At 39.0% G+C, this 24,474-nt stretch overlaps 3 protein-coding genes and 1 long non-coding RNA gene across 5 annotated transcripts; 3 read left to right on the top strand and 1 right to left on the bottom strand.

Annotated features, from left to right (window-relative positions):
* Nucleotides 1–408: 408 nt before the first annotated feature.
* Nucleotides 409–4,273, bottom strand: si:ch211-157b11.8 (fibroleukin). 2 transcript variants are annotated; one of them, XM_040159763.1, is made up of 6 exons: nt 3,575–4,273; nt 2,638–2,833; nt 2,181–2,258; nt 1,987–2,099; nt 1,608–1,870; nt 409–918 (listed from the first exon to the last, which is right to left on the bottom strand). In XM_040159763.1, the coding sequence occupies exons 1-6, from the start codon at nt 3,851–3,853 to the stop codon at nt 576–578; spliced, it is 1,272 nt and encodes a 423-aa protein (XP_040015697.1). In that variant the 5' UTR covers nt 3,854–4,273; the 3' UTR covers nt 409–575. The 2 variants fall into 2 exon arrangements, with proteins under 2 accessions (XP_040015697.1, XP_040015696.1); XM_040159762.1 differs by having other exon boundaries at nt 1,987–2,258.
* On the top strand, nt 2,776–3,670 carry LOC120807568. Its single transcript, XR_005709846.1, has 3 exons — nt 2,776–2,854; nt 3,252–3,358; nt 3,580–3,670. It is a non-coding gene; the product is annotated as an uncharacterized LOC120807568 (long non-coding RNA).
* A 3,747-nt stretch (nt 4,274–8,020) lies between the features above and the next one.
* Nucleotides 8,021–17,604, top strand: LOC120807567 (ras-related protein rab7-like). Its single transcript, XM_040159764.1, has 6 exons — nt 8,021–8,414; nt 13,280–13,342; nt 15,090–15,216; nt 15,423–15,641; nt 16,639–16,767; nt 16,934–17,604. Exons 2-6 carry the CDS (start codon nt 13,290–13,292, stop codon nt 17,027–17,029), a joined length of 624 nt encoding a protein of 207 aa, XP_040015698.1. The 5' UTR covers nt 8,021–8,414; nt 13,280–13,289; the 3' UTR covers nt 17,030–17,604.
* Nucleotides 17,605–19,900: 2,296 nt separating this feature from the next.
* On the top strand, nt 19,901–24,382 carry arpc4 (actin related protein 2/3 complex, subunit 4). Its single transcript, XM_040158753.1, has 6 exons — nt 19,901–20,026; nt 22,034–22,152; nt 22,263–22,374; nt 22,493–22,588; nt 23,170–23,340; nt 23,506–24,382. The coding sequence occupies exons 1-6, from the start codon at nt 20,024–20,026 to the stop codon at nt 23,509–23,511; spliced, it is 507 nt and encodes a 168-aa protein (XP_040014687.1). The 5' UTR covers nt 19,901–20,023; the 3' UTR covers nt 23,512–24,382.
* The last annotated feature ends 92 nt before the right edge of the window (nt 24,383–24,474 follow it).

Below are 24,474 nucleotides of genomic sequence, written 5' to 3'. Positions count from 1 at the left end.
CACTTTTATGAACAGTTAGGTAATGTTTAATCTTTATCATGCTGTATGTGCATGTGTGGCATTACAATAAAATCATCCTTTATGTGCCAACAATGTTTGTATGTAGATACACGCCACACCAAGCATCCTAGTGATTAATTCAATTACCACAGAAGGTTATTTTTAATGTGCAATAAAGATTCTGGAAATTACTTCTACTACCACTACTACAAGCAGTATTTTCAATATCTATTCTTTTGATTCACTGTTTTGTAGTTTTCGTTTTTTGTTTTTTTTATGTTTTTTGCAAGAGAGTAGCCCCATAATGAACAAAAGTATAAGGTGATATGGAGTTTAGCCTCCGACGGTCTACTAGTGAATATTTAAACATTATTTTTGAATATATTTTTTTATTCTTAAATCTATTAGCTGCCATCTGCATGTAACTGATAAGTGACATGAAAGGTGCTCTAAATAGAGTCATGTCCACACAGAGACTTAAACATCTAACATCTGTTTCTCATCTGTGATTGGCATGATTATTACAGTAGGTTACTGTGCAGCAAATTTTCCATTGAGAAATGTCATTATTAGCTTTAGGAAGTCCCCCCAAGGTTCCTGGGTCTTGTTTTCATCTCCACCCTCTTGAAGGAGTAGCGTTCTCCAGTTCGTCCGTCTGTCAGGATGTACCATGTCCCCCAGTAGATACCGTTGGTCACCCCACTGTAGCGCCCACGGTAGTACCGTCCATTCAGGTTAGCTGCCAGGCAGGCATCAAACCACCAGCCTGCACCATAGTACTGACCACAGTTTCCAGCTGCATAGCGGTCATGGTCCTGGTCAGCAGTGCTGAAGGATCTGCCGTCGTGGTTGTAACGTTTGCTGTAGCTCAAGGCATTGCCTGCATCTCCGGAGTACTCCCGTGCTGTCAGACGATACCTGGAAGAAAAGAGAAATAACACATGACACATTTGTGAGGGTTGTGTGTAACATCCATGTCTTTTTTAGTGTACTGGGGAACCAAGTGGACACACACACACACACACACACACACACACACACACACACACACACACACACACACACACACACACAACCTATACACAACTAACCCTAGTGGTATATTACCACAACCAGACCAATAAGTTGAAGAGGTGTGAAAGAGTGCCTGTGCGAAGACACAGTCTCCATTTTACTCGTTGGATGCTAAAGACTTTGAAGCTTGGTATCTTATTACTATATGGATGCAGCAGATGAGCTTCAGGGTAGAGGAGTGCTTCCAGAAGTGACCTTCCAGACACAAAATTTATTTTCCAATCTTCTGTTCAAAGCCCCTGAAAACATATTTCTGATCAGTTGTTTTTTTTTTACCATGAGTAATCGGATCCTTCACGAACACAACATTTTTTACTAAAGTTACAACAGTTTTGGTAATTCAATGACAAACCCAATCAAAAATGATCAAACTACAACAACACCGTCCCAATGAAACACATTAGTTGAGTTTTTGAGTCTTAACACATACCTCCTTTGATTGTGGAGAAATACGGAAGACTTGAAGACAAGTTTCTGTGGGCTTTAAGATAGTTAATTAACCATCTAACTAGTGCAGAAAGTGTGTGTTTCACCTCTGTGCCTCTGATGCTACTTTGAAATTGTTGTAGGTAGCATGGCGTCTCTGTTGGTGCCAGTCCTCCAGCTCGATTCGGAGTTGGTGTTGGCCAGAGGAGGTGAGGGTGTACAGCGCCGCGTTCCCCAGCCAGTGCTCTCCCTGGGGACTTCCAAAGCCCTCCCGATATTCCTCCCATGTCCTGTTGAAGTCTAGCGAACCATCCTGCCGATTCTGGATCACTGTCCATCCACCGCCCGCCGTCTCCATGTCACATTTAGCCTGAGCCATAACAAAGACTTTGATATTATAAGCCTAGATTTTACTAATCCACAGAAGAAGCGAAGCAGGATGGGGGTCTGTCTGTGTGTTTTATGAGTGTGGTGAATCTGAAATACCTCCAGTGCTGGCCTGTGCAGGTCAGGCTGGATGGTGTAGATTCCATTCTCCGTGATGCCAAGCCTGTAAATCTCTGCACAGTCCTGAGGATGTAACCTTTCCAATGGGGCGACTGAGAACCACAAACATACATTTTTATTCGACTTACTATTCAGCAACAGTTGTATCATGTGATCACTCTTAGCACTCTTACCTGTGGGTTGGTATTGTGTGATGCTCTTCAGGAAAAGCAGCAGGTCTTTTTCCCCCTCTCTTCCCACAGCTGCACTCTCTGTCAGCCCAGAGAAAGACCAGGTTATCAGTGAAATACATCACACTGTTATCATGCTCTGAAAATGGAAGCTTTGTCTTTCTTTACTTCACAGAGGGGCTCCAGTGTGTATTATAACTGTTTAAAGCTTCTTCACATCGTGAGGCATATAGTAAATATGTGCGTCTGTGAGTGAATGTACAAGTTTTTCCTCATCCTTGTCCGTGCAGTTAAATTCCTATGCACTCACCTATGACCGACACTTAGCAGGCCTCATTGAGGTTCTGTTTACTATGTGTGGGGGAGTGACTGCGCTGGCATTTGTGTGTGTGTGTGTGTTTGTGTGTGCATGTTTGTCTGTGTGTTGCAGAGGTGGGGGATATAAATGTGCACCACTCACCCAGTCGTTTGGCCATCGCCCCAAGGGCCTGGCTGTGACAGTGGAGGTCACATTCTGTCAGCACAGCTGCCATTAGTGCCAGGATGGCCCCTAGAGAGCTGCTCTCCTGGCCCCCGTGACTCCAGGGTCCCCCTGTTTCCTGGACAGAGTGCATGCAGCGCTGCAGCTGAACTAAACGTTCTTTGACACCTCCAGTCTGCAAAGACAATGCCCACAGGTACTTCTTGATAAGACACTGTGTTACATAATAGGTTAACAATTAGTCATGATTACACACTGTCAAACCCTCTTTATTCTTCGATGGAACTTTATATCTATAAATATGGTTGAGTGAAACAATACCGTGTTTTTATGTAAAGGAAATGAAGCTGTGCACGTGCATAATAATGCATCCTTTAGTTTGGAAGATGACATCTCAGAGGCTTACAAGTCAGTGGCATGTTTTGTGTCACTCTCAATCTGTCTCTTACACTTACATCAGCCATAGTAATCATGTCCCTCACACACCTGTTGCTGCATGAGCTCAGCACAACCATATGATGAGGACATTTTTAAAGCAGACCTAATTTTATCCCTTCTTTGATTGCTGACTGTCATTGCTCCATGGCTGTTAGGTGGTGCCAAGTTTAGTGTGCCGACTGTCCCCTGAGAAAGGACCTGCTGGCCTGTGCCTGATACACTGCTTAGTCGTTGTTAGCACACGTGAATGGACAGACAGAAGGTCAGCTCTGCTTCCTCTTGTTATTCAATGCATCTGAACCATTTGACTGTTACTTGGCTGAGAAATATCTGATTAAAATTTGCATTATCTGGCTTTTCATAGAATAACATTTGAAGATTTGTAAGTTAGAAAAAATATATCTCCTCTTACAAAATCTTTCTCTTGTGAAAAGTGCAGCACTTGACCTCCCACTACACTGTAAATGATGTCACTTACCTTAGGCTTAACCTGGGGGAAATTATGCCTGTGCTCCGACCTCCGAGGAGCATCTGAGATGGCTGGATGCAAAACCCCCATCCTGCAGGCCGTCGTCCCAGTCTGACCCTCACAGGCCCGGGTACCCACTCCTACTCCCGTCCCAGGCGGGATGGGTTCAGCCACCAGACTGTCCCCACAGGGAGGGTGTGTGCAGGCCGGGGATCCATCTAAGGACAGCAGTGCTCCCACATACAGTGACAGCAGAGGGAGCATACTAAGAGAGCCAAAAGGAATCATGGAAAATGCAGGCTTGTCCTAAACTTTGTTTTAAACTCTTGAGCAGTGCTCCAGCCTCCTTCCTCCAAGCTGTAAGTTGTTTGTCCTTTAGTTGTTGATGATTCTCTGCAAACCTTCACTTCACTTTTCTTTAAATCTCAATAAGTGCCTTTTCATTCAGAAAGTGTTTGCTGGCCTCTTCTTTTTGTCTAAATGTTTCTATAGTTGTCCTAGTGTTCTACTCTCTGTGCTTCTTTCATCCTCTTCTTCTTTCCTTCTTTTCCTCACTCCTCGTCCTCCTCTTTCTCCTGCTCTCTCTGTTTGTGAGGTTGCTTTGGCTCAGATTCCTAGATAACTGCGGCACTCTTTGCTGTCTGACACAGACTAATGCACCCACCCCCTGATGCACACACACACACACACACACACACACACACACACACACACACGCGCGCACTCAATCTGTCCATCTCCTTAACTCATCTCATTCTCTCTCTCTTAGACTCCCACGCAGCCACACACAGAGATGCATGTTTACACACACACATGCATGCACCCAGAACGAGAACAGAAATCTCACTATGTCTAGAACGCAAATTCAGTGCAACATTATGCAGAATTTATGAACATCACACCTTTTTTACTGCTTTGAACCACTTTGTCTTTTTGTGACTATACCTGTCTCACATCCTCTATGGTAATACTGCAGTATTATTTTTATTCTTCTCAAGTACCATGTACTCATTCTGGACAGACACTGAACACCTCATACGATTACCCATCAAGGTGCATACATGACAATGTTTGTAGAGATGAAAATGCAGCAGATGCTTCAAGTATGTAGCTCTTTCCCTCTTGTGTACCATCTTCTCATCCTTTTGTAGTGCAGTGTTTGTGTTTACAAACTGAGTTCCAAAGAGGCCATAAAGACTCGACATTCAATAGGTGCGAGAAAGCAGGAATTCCTCTATAAACACCAGAGTCATCCCAGTCATCAGGACTCTGCAGAGGCACACTCCCAATAATGAGGAGGACAAACTCATGTGAAGACACACTTAAACGTGAAAACGGAGCAGAACTGAATCAAAGTTAGATCTCTGTTCAGAAGAAATAACTTCATAATATGAAACTGTCGAGCCCATGGCAACTCAGCTTTGTTTTTTAAGAATTAAGGAGTTTGTGATTTTTAGATGAAAATTTTAAAGAAGAAATGGAATCCTAATTTGACGTTACGAATTTCACACACTGTTCTCTTGATACATACTTATTTCAAGATTATGTTTGACAAATTATCAGTGTAACACAAAGAATGTGGTAAAAAATAAGATTTCTAAAGATATTACGGTTCTGAAATTTTTATTTATCTGTTTCCTTGTCAGGGTGACTCACTGATCAACTGAAAATGCTAGAGTCATCTGTGGTCATATGTTCAAAAAGCACCATAAAATATCATAAAAAAACATATTTTATACAATGGATACATACAACATGAAAATATCATGCACAAGATAGTATAGTAAACATTCACCAATAAATAATGCCAGAGTAAGACCAATGAAAAAACTTGTGACTATTATTTGTGACTATAATGAGCTATTACAGAGGAAATGGAAACTAATTTATGATAAGCATCTTCTTCATGTAACTCAAAGTTACTATTTACAGCCAATTTATAGCATAGAAAATTCAATTCTGTTAATTCAGGCACACAGAAATTGTATTTTATCACTTGACAGAGGTTGTGAAGCGGTTGTGAAAGATGGAGACTCATTTTATTTTTTGTCTTACCAGATATCATATTTTTATATAAAAATTGTGTGTCTTTGGTTCTCACTTGTGGTCTTACAGTGACATTTTTGCAATAAGCAAAACTACTTTAACTTCTTTTATATCATTATAATGTCACATGATTAGATGTCATTATATCAGTATCACACACTTCTCATCACTTTAAAGCTTTAGATCAATTTAAAAGTTTTTCTGTATTTACTGTGTGTATGTTGGTGTGTTAATTAATTGACAAACCTTTTTCTGGTATATTATGTGGATTATATTGAGCTGCTTCTGGCCTCCTGGTGGTTTCCTTTCATGCGTGTTTGTGTCAGAAGGTATTATTAGATTAGATAATCTTTTGATTTGAGAAATAGGGTCTGCCTGGTCAGCATTCTAAGTATCATCACCTTTCCTCTAACTATTTTCTCCATATCCCCCTCTATTCAGACTGACGGTTTGGTGGATTATAATGGAAACAGTCAACAGTCGAGTCTCTGATACAGATATCTTCTTGGGCATGAAGGTTTTAATCCGTTCTTATGGACACAAGGACACACACACACACACACACACACACACACACACACACACACACACACACACACACACACACACACACATATATATATAACAGAAATAAGTTTTCTCATAGACTACAGGCAGTACCTACCACAAACTCATAGACTTGGCACTCAGGCTGTAAAGGCTGATCTGCATTCCCGTTTTAGCATGTTTCAGCAATCCTGTGTTTAGGGGACAAAGACAGTCATTCAAGTATCACAGAAGTAGATCACTCACTTATCTTTGACCTTTATGCTTTCTCAGCACAAGGTCATTACCAGAGAGTGCTGCTTCGCTCTACAAAGGTCCAAGCCATGGAGGCAATGTAGGCTAAAGTCTGGGACCACCAGTTCATTTGGTTCATCCATTTAAAATAAACTGACAGTGTCCTCTAGTGGCGGATCATCACACCTCTCCCTTTTGTCACTGGTTCATTACAATCACCCACACCGAAGCTTCACACTTCTAGCATGTAATGCTTATCATATAACGATGAAAAAGCATTGCTCGTGGGACAGGTCGTCTAAAGCTAATATGGTGTTATGCATTCACACACTAGAAGATTTTATTTTGGGGTTTCAAGTTCTAGCAGGGATCATTAGAAGATGTCTTATCTATAGAGGTGTTGGGGATGCACACCCATCATCGTTAAAGAGTGATGGTCAGACTCAGAAACAATCTCACAATGAACTTACATGCAATTGGTTTCGTGCTATGCAGTGACTGTAGGCTGCAAAGTAACTACAGAGCTTAAGAATCGGAATTTGGTCTCAACATCTGAGACCTGACAAAAGACCCCAAAATGTGTGATCCACGGGGGTTACCCATCCCTGCTAAATTGTTTTGTGTGTGCAGTACTGGTATGGAAACAAGATTGATTGAATATGATTTTACACAATCTCGCCTAACTTGTGTCCTAATTTGGCTCATTTGACTGATTGCAGTGTAATGCAAATGAATACATCAATCATGTGTGATATTAATTAGGACATTCCAAGAGTCAGGAGTCAGTTTGGGCATGAGGCTTAAAACAGAAAACAGAGAATCTGTTACAACCTGTTTAGCCATACTAGAGGATAAAAGTCAGGATATATCAGCCTTTGCTGCTTCGATTGTATCCATTCTTCTGTTGTGAGACCCCAGTATTCAAGTGCAATACTTAACGCCTTTAAGTACCTTTAACGTGATATACAATACTGTGCAAAAGCTTTAGGCACTTAAGAGGTTTAGGTTCTTCTACATGGCACAGTCCTATCAGTTCCAAAATTCATCCTTCAACATGACAACGAGCACAAACACACAGCCAGAGTCATAAAGAACTGTGTTCGGAGACAAGCAGGACAAGGAGTCCTGCAACAGTTGGTCTGGCCCCCACAGAGCCCTGATCTCAACATCATGAAGAAACTGAGACAGACTAAATCCACGTAACTGACGAAGTTCTCCAACAACCTTCCTGCCAAGTAGATAGAAAAACTGTGCAGAGGTGTACCTACGAGGAATTGTGCTGTGTTAAAGGTAAAGGGTGGTCACACCAAATATTGATTTGATTTAGTTTTTTTCTGTTTACTTCTCTTTGTATGAAGTTAACTGATAAATAAAAACTCTTCATGGCATTATTTTGAAAGCAACCTTTTGCACAGTGCTGTATGTCTCTAAACATGAATTCCTCTTGATCTACTACATTGATGACAAACCCCTGAGAGCTGCAGCTGAGACTGAGCATGTAACTGTTTTCAATGACTGAAAGATCAAAGACCAAAACTCCAAGTATTCCCACAGAAACAATGCAGAATATTCACTCTACGATAAATATTACGGAAAGGTGTGATAGGTGGGCTGGGATCATTAATTGGCTGCGTCTGACGTAAGACGCAGGCGTTGTTTTGAAGGAGGAAGTGAAAGGGGAAGAGAGAAACTGGGATAGCAGGTAGTTAGATCGCTGGGAGGCAAGCCTTCAAACAAAGTGCCAAATTTACACACTAGTTGTAGATAATCCGCCTTGCCAGTTTACGACACGGGTTTTGTTTGTGATCACGCAAAGGTCAACTCATTTTTATAAGACTTTGAAACGAAGCATTGCCAAGATAGCGCTAGCTAACCAGTTGAGTGCCAGCGAGCTAGCTAACTAGCCAACGTAACGCCTAGTTAGCCTCAGACGCTAGCTGCACTGAACAATAACAGCTACTCAGCTCGCAGCCTGGTCCGGTACCGTCAACAAGTCTCCGCTCCGCTGTGGTATAAGCTGAAAGTAAGTTTTTTTGAGACGACAACGGTCTGTTCGTATGTTTGATATTTGCTCACTCATCATGCGCTCAGTGTCCTATTAACGCTAACGTTGCAACAGCTAACGTTAACGGTGGTGCAGTGTTTTTGAGAAGCTGGTTGGCAAAAACAAGGCCGGCCCTTAGCTCCTCTGGGTCCAGTCCAGAAAGGAAGGAGAAACGGAGAGACGAGGTCGGACGAACAGTGCACCGTTAAAATATGCCCCCCTGCCCTCTGTCAAATGTTGACAATGGGAATATCGATCTCTCTAAATACTTGAGTTTTGATTTGGCGTTTGTGCAAACAGAGAAGGAGGGGTGCGGGGCACACTCAGCCCTTCATCTCAAAACTGCCAGTTTTTGGATTATTCATATGCAAAGGTTTGTTTTGGTAACTTGTCTTAATGCTGGCAAGTGTCGACTTGTATACATCTCTTCTGTGCGAGAGAAATGTTGCATATATCTGTGGTAGTGTTGCCAGGCAGACGGGACTTGTGCTGTGTTTTTCTGTGTTAAATAGTTTCGGTTGTGGCTCGCAGTTACACGTCGTTCAATGTAATGCTCTGATATGGCTACAGCACCTGTTACTTGTGTCGGCAAGTGCTTGCTGGAATAAAGTGTAACCAGGAATCTTTTGCCATCCAAACATAAAAGTCCTGTATTTCTTCTTGTTCAAGTACAAATAATGTCTGACACTGTCATCAAACTTTTTTACTTTCTTTTTGCTTCTTTGGCTTTTAATACCACACTTCTCGCACTGGATGCAGAGTATAACAGCCGAGATATGTCCCTGCTCTATAATTTTGCTTTTAATGATTAATTGCAGTAGTTGACAACTATTCCTGCAGCATAAACAGCTCTTCTCATGTTACTTGACACTCAAGTTTGACACTAAAGTACCTACCTGGTAGTTTGGATCAGCTCAAATTTGACTTTTACTCATATCCCACGAGGTGGCATGAATTGGTTCAGTACAATTTATGTTCATTCAGGCATGGTTGATTTGCCAGATTTTTTTATTCCCCGTAGTTAATCTTGTAGCACGCACGGCTGTCTCTCTTTTTATTTTACATAGTGAACCTTCCAGTTTGTTCTGCTGTACTTGAGCACTTCAGTCTTTATAGTTGAATGTCTAGATTGGTGTATAGGCTCACGTGGAAAGCAACAATTTTGTCCAAAACGTCTTTCTATTTGATACAGTCCTGAAATACAACATCAGAGGGTTAAAATGTAGTAAGTATAGAAGGAAAAAAAGTGCTTTTGACAGCATAGTTTGAGAAATATTTGGCTCGACATTATATTACACATACTAGAAGCTGTAGTTAGTGTTCTGATTTGTCATTATTCTAAAGTTAATGGTATACTGACACTTTTTGATGTCCTTGGGCCACTGGAGCATCTGTTTATCACATGGGAACTACTTAACCAGGAATCATGAAGTCGGCCTAGCTTCATGATGTGTGGAGATGGAAAGAGCATTGAGAAACATCAGAACTCAGCCTTCCAAGTCTGTATTCAGTCCCAAGTTTGTTTGTGTCTGTTATTTTGCATGCATAATAAAAATCAGAGGTGATCTGTGAATTCCAGATGATTGTGCCAGTGATGTACAGGCAGAAGGGAAAAAGTCTTGGGGCTTTGACTTTAGTCCAACACCTGACACTTTTCAACACACATTTCTTGATATGAATCAATGAACAGTTAGATTCTAATATTAGCTTGTGCAGTAATGGGGAGTGATATATATATATATATATATATATATATATATATATATATATATATATATATATATATATATATATATATATATATGGTATTTTCACAATGCCTAATTTATAGTTGATACAGTTGCTTGCCCAGTTGTCCTTTTTGATTATTAATAATGAATATAGATAGGACACTGACCAAGAACAATGTATGGATAAAGCATTATAAGTGAGAGAATGTGGCATAAAAATGTTTGAATTATCAGGATTCTACTGATAACTTCAAAAATCAATTGATAGCACATTTGATGATGACAACTATGAATGAAACAATTGTTTTAATTTCTGTGTTTCCACGAACACAGATTTCCACTAACTTGCAGATACTATACAAGTTTTTCATTTATCTGTTTTCAATTTTGGCACAAAAGTGCTGATACTAGTATCATTGAAATTTACCTGTTGATATTGATGTTCTAATGACAGAATAAAATTAGGCAGTCAGTTTGGTGAGAGATATCCACTGGATTTCAGACTCAACCTCCTGTCAGTGTCCGACACTCTCCTGTTTGTCATAGGATGAAGATCTGACTTTAGTTTGTTCTGTAATCATGTGCCTGTGATCTGAGCGCACCTAGAATTCGGTGATGCGCTGTTTTTCATGCTTCTGTCAGCTAGTCTGTGCTTCACAGTATGGTAGTCACTGGAGTGCTGTTCTCGTTACATTTAGAAAGAATGCAAGTGTACTTTTCAGCTCCTGCTGGGAACTGAAGTGTTTGTGTTTTATAGGCTGAGTTTTAGAATTTGGATTTACTTTAAGGTCTCATGATTCCGTGTATCCCTTGAAACAAAGTTTTGATTTTCATCTTTGTGTCTTGAAAATTAAAAAAGAAAAGAATTGTAATTATTGTTCTCTAATTTAGTTACACTAAAAACCTGTTTAGGTTGGTGGATTGCCATGTCTGAAATGTCTTTTGTGCTTTGTTCATGATGTATGTTGACTTACGTAACAAACTGATAGGAAGCAGGAAGCAGAGTTTTCTTTTAAAACTGCTGCCTAAAAGGTGATTGTGCTTCATCAAAAACAGATGAAGGTAATCATTTGTTTTCCCCAAAACCAGTTACAAAATTGGTGATTAAAGACGTTTGTTAGCAAATTGCACATTCACATCTGCCTATATTTTTCTTTATACTAGATACTGTACATACTAGAGCTGCTATGATTAGTCAATTAATCGATGAGTTGATTGACATGTAAATAATGGGCAACTGTTTTGATTATTGAATAACTCTTTTAGTTTTTTTTTTTTTTTTTTTTTTTTAAGAAAAAATGCCAACATTTTCCTGGCTCCACTTCTCAAATGCAAGGGTTTTATGCTCATCTTTGTTGTACACAATGGTAAACTAAATATCTTTGGGTCTCGGACAAAACAATACATATGAAAACGTCACTTCGGACTTTTAACAGGCATTTTTCACAACTTATTGATATTTATCGACCAAACAGTTAAACTGTTAATCGAGAAAAAAAATGGCAGTTTAATCAATAATGAAAGTAATTGTTAGTTGCAGCCTTAATACGTAACCTTATATGCAATTTTAGTTCAGATCATTGTTGTGAGATACACTGCATCATATTCCGATCAGACACCTCCTACTGCTGACAGTATGCACACCTACAGTAGACTTTGTAAGTTTTTCTTCCTGTCAGTAGCAGTGTCCTCGATTGTTTACTTGGCACCGATAAGATAAATGTGTGACAAAAGATAAAGCAGCCTCTTATGAAATCAAGGTTTATTTTAGTCTATTCGGTCTATTTGTGTGTGGATAAGGTTCACAGATAATCCCTCAAGACTGGAACATAGACTTTTTTACTTTTATTTTACTGTCCTATATTTATTTTTTTAACATGAGTTTCCTCCATGAAAAGTCATTATGTTTTGATCTTCCATGATGAAATCTTGGAAGGCAGGAAGAATACTGTAAAGAGATAGAATGGAAATTAATAATAATAGGAGAGACAAAATAAGAGTCTCCATGTTCCATGTCTTGGACACCAATAATCAGGACAGTGTCTTAGTGAATCATTTTCTATGTTCCAGCATTGTTAAGACATTAACCTAATGTCATATCTGAGATCTGGTGAACAACTGATTTTAAAATCAAAGACTGATATAATCCATCTCATTGATCTTTCCTGGAATTTCTAAGATTGCACTGTCAACTTGCTCATATTCGTCGAAACGTGGTTGAATGAAGCATCTCTGAGCTGCATTTTCAAAATTTTTGAAATTGATCACATTAACTTGAAGGGGACACAGTTCATGATTTGCTGACTCATTTTTGCATTTGGCAGTATCTCAGATCTTGCTTATTTAATTTTGATAATACTTAAAGGAAATTATGCACTTCACTGCTCACCACTGCATTTGAGCGTTCAGAAATCACACAGATTTCCTAATGATCGTTCTACGAAATTAAAGTTTATTATAATAACATTTGAAGGCATTTACTTTAGTACAGTTTCAGATTTTCATTGATTTAAAAAATGACACCTGTGATACAATTATGTGTACATATGAACACACAGACAATAGGGGTTTAAATAAATATAGATACACATTGTCCCCCAACCAATGTTGTGTATGTTGTTGTAAATGTTGCTCATTTTACATCATTGTCCTATGTTTTGTTTGGTAGTGTACAGAGATTAACACATGCTGTAGTAGGTTGTCTGCTCAGTGACAGTGATATCAGCAGAAAATGTCAGATGTGTCACTGGATTTGGAGGAGTCGTCAGTCCTCTAGGAGGTAATTTCCTGTGGTTTGTAAGAGGGAGAGAGAAAGAATGATGTGTTCCTCGTGATTTGCCCAACAGCTTACAGAGCACATGACTGGAATGAACGGTATTCATACCTGATTGGTCCATGGGCTATGAAACTCTACACACAAATTTGTAGAGCAATGTTTTCCAATGGCCTTGTCTGTTCAGAAACAGATTTACTTTTGTATTGGTTTTATTGTGCCTGAACAATAGAAAACAGGTTATTAGGTTGAGACTTGCAATGAGTAAGTTAGGAGGACATTGTTGAGTACCCTCTGTATGTTGAACTTTGTAAACGTTTTGCTTTGTGTCTTTTCTGCAGCTGTGGAAAAATGACATCCAGGAAGAAAGTGCTCTTGAAAGTCATCATCCTGGGAGATTCTGGGTGAGTCACACCATGGCAATTTTCACGTCAAACACTGCAACGTTGAACAGCAAATCATCACATATGTTCTAAAATATTTTTTTTGCGAAAAAACCTATATGTCAAGGTATTATTTTTGTTTTGAGTTGAATCTTCTTTTTAAATCAGTTTGTATAAAGGTTACTTCCTTGTTGGCAGGAGTTATTACTGAGTCATAACCTGTCTCCAGGCAGAGTGAGACATCTGCTTTCTACTAATGTAGCCCTACTGTTTTTAATCTGTGCTTCTTATCCACAGACCTTGCAAGATTAAAACACTGCCATTAATTCCATGCTCAGTATGAAAAATAGTTGTTGTAATCCCTTTTGCAGATACTATTTTAAGTACGTTAATAAGCATTGAGGTAATAGATATTAGAGCTTGGTAATATTGGAAAAATATAATATTTCTTAAATTATTACCTCTGCTGATTATGTGACAGGGTTTGTCAGTGGCTGTTGATGTTTTCCTACAACCTTATTTTTATATATATATATATTATATATGTGAATATAATGGCCAAGATGGTGGAAACTATTCACTGTTACTTATTTCTACAGGCTTTTACAGACCCCTCTTCCTCACCTATACAAATCAGTGCTCTCACCCACACAGATCACTCAGGGGTTGCACTGATGAGGCATCAGATTGACTTTGCTGGAGATGTCGTCGTCGTGTCCCTGTATACAGTCGAGAACAGACGTATTTGGATGGCCACACATTTTTTGTTCTTCAAGCTCTGAGCTTTAGCACGCTCAATTTGAAATAAAATAAAGGATACTACACTAAAGTGCCAGGTCTCAGCTTTAATTCCAGTAGGTTCATATCAATATAGAAACAGCTGTGTGGGAGATATAGCTCTTTAATCACAAAGTGCCCAAATTTTAAGAGCTCAAAAGCAAATGGACAGATACATGCGAAGTCAAATAAAAGTAATCTTATTTAATATTTAAAGGAAAAATCCTTAAGTCAATAACTGCCTGAAGTCTTTCACCCACAGACATCAGAAGACACTTTGTATCTTCCCTGGTAATGTTTTCCCAGAGCTTTAGTGCAGCTTCCTTCAGCTCTTGCTTGATGGGTCTCTCTCCCTTGAGTCTGGTCTTCACCAAGTGAAATGTTGCTCACTCGGACTGAGATGAGGTGATTGACTTAACCAGTCGAGGTTAAGATTCCACCGCCTTCCCTGAAAAACTCAGTGGATGCTTTTCGACATATGTTTAGGATAGTTGTAGTATCCATTATTTTATTTCAAATCGAACGAGCTGAAGCTCAGATGCTGAAGAACCAAAAATGTGTAACTGTCCAAATACTTCCGGTCTCGACTGTATGTGACAGGAACAATTATGGCTAATCTCACTGTAATTTCCATGTCACTTGAGTTGCCTTGATCACAGGATTAAGACCCTGTGAGTGGCTACTTCTCAGCAGACTGTTTACTAAAGTACTTATGCTTTGGGAGATGGTTTGAGCAATCATATTTTATTCAGTCTCTGATCCTTTTTGGTTGCACTTGGCTCTTTTGATATCACATTACTATCTAATCCACTCAAGAGGCATGAGGTGGTACAAAGTGTAAATGGGGTCCTGATTATATCCATATATCACCCGGCTTTAAATTAATTTAGGTAATTCTAGTGCTGACTATTTCATACTAGCTATCAGTCAGCTTGTAACGCCTTTCATTTTTCCTCCTGTTCTGTCTGTTGTCTGTCCTCTTCTTGCTCAGTGTTGGAAAGACCTCCCTAATGAACCAGTATGTGAACAAGAAGTTTAGTAACCAGTACAAAGCTACAATAGGAGCAGACTTCCTGACCAAGGAGGTGATGGTGGACGACCGGCTCGTTACAATGCAGGTGCGGCACAGTTACAACTGGAAGGCTTGCGTCTTATGAGCAGGAATGAAACCGAAAACATTCAAGCATATAAAGCACAATGTCATTTCGAATTTCCCTTTTCCAGATCCTCAGCTGGGTGCCACAGTTTTTCATATTTGTAGCCGTCTTTTTCCTCTCTCCTTTAATCAATTTACTAAACTTTCTGGCTCCTTCTGGTCGTCTAGATCTGGGACACGGCTGGCCAGGAGAGATTCCAGTCCTTGGGTGTTGCGTTCTACCGTGGAGCGGACTGCTGTGTGCTGGTGTTTGATGTGACCGCACCCAATACCTTCAAGACACTCGACAGCTGGAGGGATGAGTTTCTGATCCAGGCCAGCCCCCGTGATCCTGAGAACTTCCCCTTTGTGGTGCTAGGCAACAAGATTGACTTGGAGAATAGACAGGTTGGTATGAGTGGATAATGCCTCCATGATAAACTAATTTCAAATCACAACCCATCCTCCATTGCAAAGTGTTCACATCTCAGACCCCCTAGACACTAAGGTCTGGTTCCTTCTGGAAATGTGTCAGCTGTGGGTTTTCTACGAACATACATACATATGAGTCCAAAAGTCTGAGACTACTTAAAGTGGCCTCAGACTTTTGGACCCCTTTTTGATGGTGTTGGGGATAAAACAATATGACTATTGGTCTTATGCTGCTTTTGTTATGTAGCCCCCAAAGACTTAAACTGATGACTGCCAAGTGCCTGAGTGTGAGTGTACATGGGCTCAGACTGCTGTAAGAGGTATGGCAGAGCACTCAGTGAAATCACAGGAGTCTTTTTAACCGGGCATAGTTATGTGTGAGGCAAGTGCGCGGTTCATATTTCAAATGTAGGGTAGTAAAGGAGAGTGTTTGTTGCACTTTGTTGCTCTCTGTTTGATCTGACCAGGAGCCAACAAATCAAAATGATGCCTTCACCGAACACTGAAGCAAGGTTCATTAGCAATTATTCCTGACAGAGTTTTGTATTTTGTTGCAATTGTGAACTTCCCAGTCATTCCAGTTTTGAACATTAAAAAGTTGCCATTTGTGGGTAGTTTCTGGTTTTTTAGAGAGCCCTCCAGCACTTGCCAGTGTCACAGCGGGACAGCCTCGAACCCTTTTGGACAGTCCTAAAGGATAGACTTTGGAACTAGGTCCACTTGCTTTTAAGTGATTTTGCATTTAACAGTAATCCATCTTTATACACTATGTTGATCTTATGTTTATGTATGACTTACTATGGTCCTAACCCATTTTACTAAAATATGAAAAATACCAAAATAGATGCAAAATATCATTTAGTTTAATATTCCAGGCTTATTTAAAAATGTAATTTTTGTTGAACACTTTGCACACATCTTTACATATTTAAGGTCACCATGTTGATGAATCTCTTCCTTTTCATACACACAGGTAACCACCAAAAGGGCTCAGGCTTGGTGTCAGAGTAAGAACAACATCCCCTACTTTGAGACCAGTGCCAAAGAAGCCATAAATGTAGAACAGGCATTCCAGACAATTGCACGTAACGCCCTCAAACAGGTGAGTCACGGTTGCTTGAAATAAAAAAATAAGAGTGGAGATGTGTGCTTTGTCATTCCCACATTTCAGTGCAGTTTTTATACGATAATAGTTTCATTTAAAATAAACAAATCTGTTGGTGTCATGTTTTCCTACACTGATTATTTTCTCTTTTGATGCGCCACAGGAGACAGAGGTGGAGTTGTATAATGAATTCCCAGAGCCCATAAAACTGGATAGGAATGACAGAGCTAAACCTTCAGCAGAAAGCTGCAGCTGCTAAAGGACAACTTGGACCATCTTCTCTCTTGGCTTTCTGAACCACCCTGTCACCGGTTATATCACCTGCACCTCGCTCTGAGGGAAAGGACTTCCCTACTGGTCTTCCTTCTTCACACCATCGTTCATTCCATCGACACAACCCCTCACGAAGTACGCTGCACATGGATGTACCCCCCCCACACACACAAACACACACTTAGTGCACAAATTAATACACTAGCGTACTCTCATAAAATACCTTAACAAATCCAGTGCCCAAAGATTCACATGAGAGAAGAATGACAATCCTTCTGACCTCACAGTCCCTGACTTGATAGTGAGTGATCTCCTTTCCTGCCCACCCATTTGTCTCACTGTGGCCCCTGACTCTCATGCTGAGGGGTCAAGTTGGAGCCATGTTCAGAGTGCAATTGGGAACTCTAGATGGTCTGGCTGATGCTCTAAAATGTGAGACAATGTTGGCTAATGTCATCATCCCAAGTATCTTATTCTTACTTTCTGGTTGCTTTCTATTGCCTATCTGTCAAGAAATAATCAAGTTGATCTGTCTCTCTCTCTGTCTCTCTCTCTCATATATATATATATATATATATATATATTCATATATATATATTCATATATATATATTCATATATATATAATTTTTTTTTTTTTTAATTGGCTGATTATTATTTTTCAAGCCAATCTGAAACACATACTTGTTTTTGTTTTGCACTTTCTTTTTATGTTTTTGCCTTTAAATGTTATAGAGGGATGACTGATTTTGGGCAACATCAGCTACCACACAGCTTTTGGTAATCTTCAAATTATAACTCCTCACTTGTTTTCCCTGTCAAATATACCCTGAGAATCTGTCAAACAGTTTGGTGATTGTATTGCCTTTTCCCTTCAAGGCTGTGTGTTAATGGGTTTATAACTGCCTCACAATGCAGAAGAAATGTTCCTAAGTAGACATTAAGTAAAAGCTGATAAAGCAGTCACGGTGTAAAACATGAAATAATTCTTGATATATTAATATTTGCCTTTTATGTAACATTACTTGTACTGCTACTATTACTGCTGTATGTGTTACGTCCGTCATTAGACATCTTTCAACGCTATGAAATTACACTATGTGTCACCAACACAGCATACACCTGTCTTCTGTCATGTCTTTGTTATTGCTGTTCTCTCTATCTGCTTGTAGCTCAGGTTGGCTAAGTACTTAATATTTTTAACAATTGTGAATTACGGTGTATAGATGGTAAAGGTAAAAGGCTGATGGATTGAACTGAAATGGATGTTCTCTCTTTCCATTTAAAGAAAAGATCCAACTTTTTGCCCTGGTATTACTCCTTCTCCTTATAGAAAAAAATCACTGCGATGCCAATGATGTTGTAAAAGAAAATTGGGATGTCAAATAATAAAACTCTTGAATATATCAATGGTCTAGCATTATGTGTCTCAATTTCTGTTTTATTTGGTTAATTTCTTACATTTTCTCAATGCATCCAGACTCTTCCTCACTTGCATAATGTAAGAGATACTTATTTTTCTTGGCATTTGTCTGCCTTTAAGTCTGATTGAAACATGGGATTTGTGTGATGTTAATTTTTGAAGAGCTTACAGTGTTTGAAAAACCTGGTAAATTCTCTGACAAAGGGGTTTTCACTTATTTGGCTGATTTGACCTCTCCACCAGTCACCGCTCCTTAAATCTCCTGTTAGGGAAGGACTGCTCACACCTTTTATGACTCTTAAATTTGGTGACCTCCGCAAACTCAAACGGTGTTCAAACTGTGGACACAGCAATAGTATTGCTCCACCCATTTTGAATGTAAAAAGAGGTCAAAAAAGGTAGAATAATTGAAAACACCTGTGTGGGTTTGCAAGGCCTTGATGGTAACAGATCAAGTTTTCACAACAGCCATGCATCCTGCCACACACCTTTTTCATGGCAGACATTTTGACTTGTCACAGTAGAAAACTATTAAGGACTAACGATGCCTCTATTACATTCAAGTGTCCCAGTGAGGCAGACCAATGCAGCTATATGGAATTCAGCCATCATTCATTATATTCTCTACAAATGTGCTTTTTCTACCGTGACATGTCAAAATGTCTGCAGTGAAAAAGGCCATGGTCAGGACACTGGGCCCCTACTATCCAATTCATTCTAAAATACTTAATATTTTAAAGGCCACCTGGAAGGATAAATAAAACCTACAACAAGGAATAATTAAGATTAAATTGTTAAGATGACATGCTCTGAGAATATGTAGAACTTCTGTGTGACCGACATTTTGCCATGTCATGGCAGGAAAAGCAAAGATGTGATTAATAAGTAATGATGGCTGTATTCCATTTAGGTGAATGATGAAACAGCCATTGTCAATGTCATTAGTTACACCTGTTTTTCCAGCTATGACAAATGATAAATGTCTGCCATGTTAAAGCTCTATTCCCATGACTGCGTTTATAAAACAGCCAACTTTGAACATATTTAGTCCAAAGAAAATATCAGTGTACAAGGGCAAAAACTGAGCCCATGCACAAAATTTTGTGTCGAGCACACAGATCAGCAAAGTCCTTCAGGTATACCACCAAATCAAGATATGAAAAGTGGTCTCCCATCTCAATATTATTCAGTTGTTAATTTCATAAGAATTTGACTATGCGCAACACTAATACAGAAACTCAAACTGAAAAATAAAGTAACCTATTCAACAAATATTTGTACGGTAAGACTGGTTTAGCATGGTTTCTCTCCAGTGAGCATGTTATTCTATGTCGAGGAGAACTACAGGAATTGTCCTGCCTTTTATTTCATGATCGTCTAATTAAACTAATTGTAGATGGATAATTTTTCGTAATGTTGGTGTTTTATTCCTCAGCTCTAAAAACCGTGCAAGAGCCGGGGCAGCTCGGAGGCAGAGCGGAGTTCCGGTATGTTCACGGAAAAAGCTCTGACAAGTGTAGCTGCTTCCGCCTTTAGCCGCCTCAGCTGATAAACAGAAATGGTAAGAAAAAATAGACATATGTGCTGATAAACTGACAGAGTTGAATTGTTAACTACATCGAACCTTGTCGATAATAGGCTGTTACCACCCCTTGACTAACAGTGCATCCGTGTAGAGAGGCGCAGCTCGTTTTTTGACCGAGGGTTTCATTTCAACTAGCTAGGCAGGTAGTTAGCTAAAAAGCTAGCGTTAGATGGTCGGTTTCCCAGCTAAGGGAAAACATCCGAGTTCATAGAATTCTGCTGCGTCATAGAACCGATAGAACCCCCGATAGATGTTGTTATCGTAACGTGTGAGGTTGGTCGTAGCACTTTAGTAAGGCTTTGTTGCTAAGTAACGTAGAATGTTAGCTAGAATGATGGACAAGGAAAGATACTGGTGAACTCTGACTCTGCTGCTGCTGCTGCTGCTGGTACCAGCTGAACTGGTAGTGATGATGGACTCCTCGATCGTGTTGTGTTGGCCCCTCTGGAGCTGCTTTGTTCCTCAGTTTAAAAAAAAAAAAAAAAATCCTCACAATCCTCGCTATATCAACACTTATTACAATTCAGCGTTTCCTGTCATATTAATATTGTAGTGTGACAAAGATGTTTGGTTTTGAGTTTATACAGTGAGGTCAGAGGGTAGGGTCTGAAATAGCCTGGCTGTAGTTAGCTTTGTGAGGCCAGTATCCGTTTTTGAAAATTAAAAAAAAAAATCCATTCAATCTTTTAGATAAATACACAACATAAAAAAAAATTGTTTTATAATATTTTGCTTTATACAGTTTGTCAAAAATAAAATTTTCATTGCTCTCTGATGGACAGTGTAATGTCAGTTTTTCTAAATCACCTCACACATATGTTTGCCATTTTTGGAATTTCTGGGTTGTTTTTTTTATCAGTTGACATAGAAGCTAATAGCAGTATATCTTTGGTAAGCTGATATTGTAATATTATGGCTTCCCTTATTTTAAATGACTGAAAAGTATCTTACTAGAACAGTAAGGTTCTGGAACAGCACTTACCTAAAGGCCATTCATACCTTTAATTCCTATATCACTAATGTGCTGTTTTTATTCCTGTGTGTAAGACACTGTAAGTATTGTATACAATGCTATACACCATAGCTGGTTTGTGGTACTGATAGAATCCCTAGGGGAATGCTAATTTTACTAATTAGGATTCAGTTTGTTAATTTTCATTTCAGCTAATATAGTACACATTGAGACAAAACAATGCTCCTCCAGGACCAATGAGCTACATAGAACAGTTATTTAATTAGTTATTATTTTTATTTGTTTTTTTTTAACATTTTAAAATCACTAATTTAATGTCCCAAGGTGGTTACCGTATGTGATGTGAGGTTTTTATTTGGTTTTGTTTTGTGTGAACCCACCAAACCAAATTCCTATCAACAACATTAAACTGGCAATAAAGTATGAAAAATCTTCACCGATGATACTGGCTAGCAAACTTATCAGGTGGGCTCCGCTTTGGAGATGGTTAGAATTTGTCTCTCCTGCTCTGGCTTGTTTTAGCCGGATGATTGAGTTGAAGGATGGCTAAAATATTTGAAGTTGGAGTAATGGCATTGATGTGTTGAAGATGCCTAATTAAGAACAGATACTTACAGAAAAATACACACAGTTGACTTTGTGACTTTAATGCGAAACAACCAACTGCAATAGTGAACAGAATGTCATGTGATAGTCACACATATAGTAAGACATAGGTTATTTCTATCAAAGTCGGTAATATACGGTTCTTTGATATCATCTTTTTGCATAAGTCTAAATAAGTTCATTTATATTGTAAGCAAATGTCTTGAGTGGGTCAAGACTCAAGTCAGATTAAGACCTTACACAGTGTTATCAGGTGAAGTGAAACCAGGGAAGAATGTGTATTTGAAACTTGTTGATCCACCGGACCCCTTTCAAGTCAGTCTTGGTTGAGCTGGCCTGTAGATTCATATTCACTCACCTTGAGGAGTGATTCTCATCTACTCTTCCTCTCTTTCCTTCCTCAGACAGCAACCCTGCGCCCATATCTCAACGCGGTGCGTGCCACTCTGCAGGCCGCCCTCTGTCTGGAGAATTTCTCCTCACAAGTGGTGGAGAGACACAACAAGCCAGAGGTGGAAGTGCGGTGAGTCTCTCGTTGTAGCTCTGAGTGCCACTTCGGCGGATTAAAACCAAGCAGTACATGAAGTCAGAGTTAAATCAAAATTAATTATGTGCATTTCTGCCCACTTCCAGGAGTAGTAAAGAGCTGCTCCTCCAGCCTGTGATCATCAGCCGTAATGACAAGGAGAAGGTTCTGATTGAGGGCTCCATCAACTCCGTCAGAGTCAGCATCGCTGTCAAGCAGGTCAGTCAGACTCAAAGCACAATTACACAGTAGTTGGTGATAAAAATGATAAGATGTGAAGATTAGAACTTTATCTGAAACCCTGACAACTATTTACCTCAATGTGCTGCTGCTGCAGGCAGATGAGATTGAGAAGATTCTGTGCCATAAATTCATGCGTTTCATGATGATGAGAGCAGAGAACTTCTTCATCCTGAGGAGGAAACCGGTGGAGGTAAGTGGGCATTGAAAATGGGTCAGCAATATTTACAGGCTTCTCACATATACTGTATACATAAAATTTGCCCAGAATTTCCTGATAAGCATTTTGTCATCATGCAAAGGGTAATTTGGAACAAAAGTGAAAATTATTTTGTTTATCTAACTATGATAAATTTCAAAAAAACCCAAAATTTAGTCTAGTTAATGTAGTCAGGGATGAGGTAAATATAGGCAGGAGTCCTGCCTCGTGATGCCCTGAATGACCTTGAATGGTTAGCGCTCTTGAACCCCCTTGAATATTCCAATTAATGGAGGCAGGAGAAAAAAAACAGTGTGTTATTTTTAAACAATGAGTGAAAGTCAATGATGTTTGCCTTTTTATCTTGAAGCCACAAATGTCAGCGCGTATGTTAGATCATTAAATACCCAGGAAATGCCCTGGAAAATTATTTGTTGCAAATAGCGGGAACACTAAATTATTGTTGTTGCTATATAAAGCTCACGGTATTCAGCTCAAACGGATGCATGTGACGACGGGATCTGTAACATTCATACTGTCATCCATCTCTTTGTTTTGTTTTTGTTTTTTTGCAGGGCTATGACATCAGTTTTCTCATCACCAACTTCCACACAGAGCAGATGTACAAACATAAACTGGTGGACTTTGTCATTCATTTCATGGAGGAAATTGACAAAGAGATCAGTGAAATGAAGCTGTCTGTCAACGCCAGGGCTCGTATTGTCGCTGAAGAGTTTCTCAAAAATGTAAGTTGTTGTTTTTCCAAATTCTTTTATTTGGTGGTTTCCTTTTGCATTATGTTTTGCATTAGGGTAACCTACAGTCTTATATTGTTGCATTCTGCATTCAGTTTACTTTACTGCTTATTGGTAAAATAGTTTTTTAATATTATTGTTGTTTTACTCCTGCAGTTCTGAGAGAGGGGATTACATTCCTTTTGCAATCTTGGCCATCACTGTGGAGCGTGCACATCACAGGACAGAGATGAGACAAAATACCATCTGCCAAGAGAAGTTAAAAAACATAAGACGTACAGTAGAAATGTACCGGCCAATGGTGTTTTGCCCTTTAACCTTAAAATGCCCCTGTGCTCAAAAATATTGACGTTTGTACATAATGAATATATTCACACCAGACATTAATTTCTGCCTCTAAAAGAATTCAGGGCAGGACCTTAAAAAACAGATATTTGTAATCAGTATTAATGAGCACAGGGTAATATGGAAGTTTTTCAGATAATATATATATATATATAAAATATATATTATAAAAAAATAATTTCATTTTGCTATGTTTTGTTACGACAGACCTTAAACCATGAAAGGCAATCAGCCAGTACATGTTTCTTGATTTATTACAGAGTAGACCCTGTTGTAGATGGATAAGTAAAATAAATATACTTGCTGGAAGTGAAGATAAATAAAAACATTATCCTTTGTATTTTAGTGATTTTTTTTTTTTTTTTTTTTTAAATCTGTTGTCATTTTATGAAGTTATGAAGCAAAACCAGAAGCTCTGTCCTTCCCCAAAACATTGAAGGTTTATTAAGATTTTGACAGCTGAGGACAAACAAGGCATTTGGAATGATATTTTCAGTACAGTTATATACAATATCAAATGTATAATATTACAGAAATTGTACAGAGTTCTCAAAAGATTCACATACTGTATAATACATCTTGATTTTCACACACAACTTACATCAAACAAACAAGCGTGTACAGTTTGCACAGTACCTTATTTTATACTCTTAAATAAAACCAGATACTCATTTGAATGATAAAATCATTCATCAGCCATTCAGTGTCTTTTTAACTGTCATGATTTCTCATTTCACTGTATCTTTTTAAAAAGTGAAACCCCGCAAAGTTTATGTCCAA

This window comes from Xiphias gladius, chromosome 21 (genome assembly GCF_016859285.1).
Source record: "Xiphias gladius isolate SHS-SW01 ecotype Sanya breed wild chromosome 21, ASM1685928v1, whole genome shotgun sequence".
NCBI lineage: Eukaryota > Metazoa > Chordata > Actinopteri > Istiophoriformes > Xiphiidae > Xiphias > Xiphias gladius.
The sequence above is the reverse complement of the archived record's forward strand: the minus strand, read 5'-3'. Positions and strand labels throughout refer to the sequence as shown.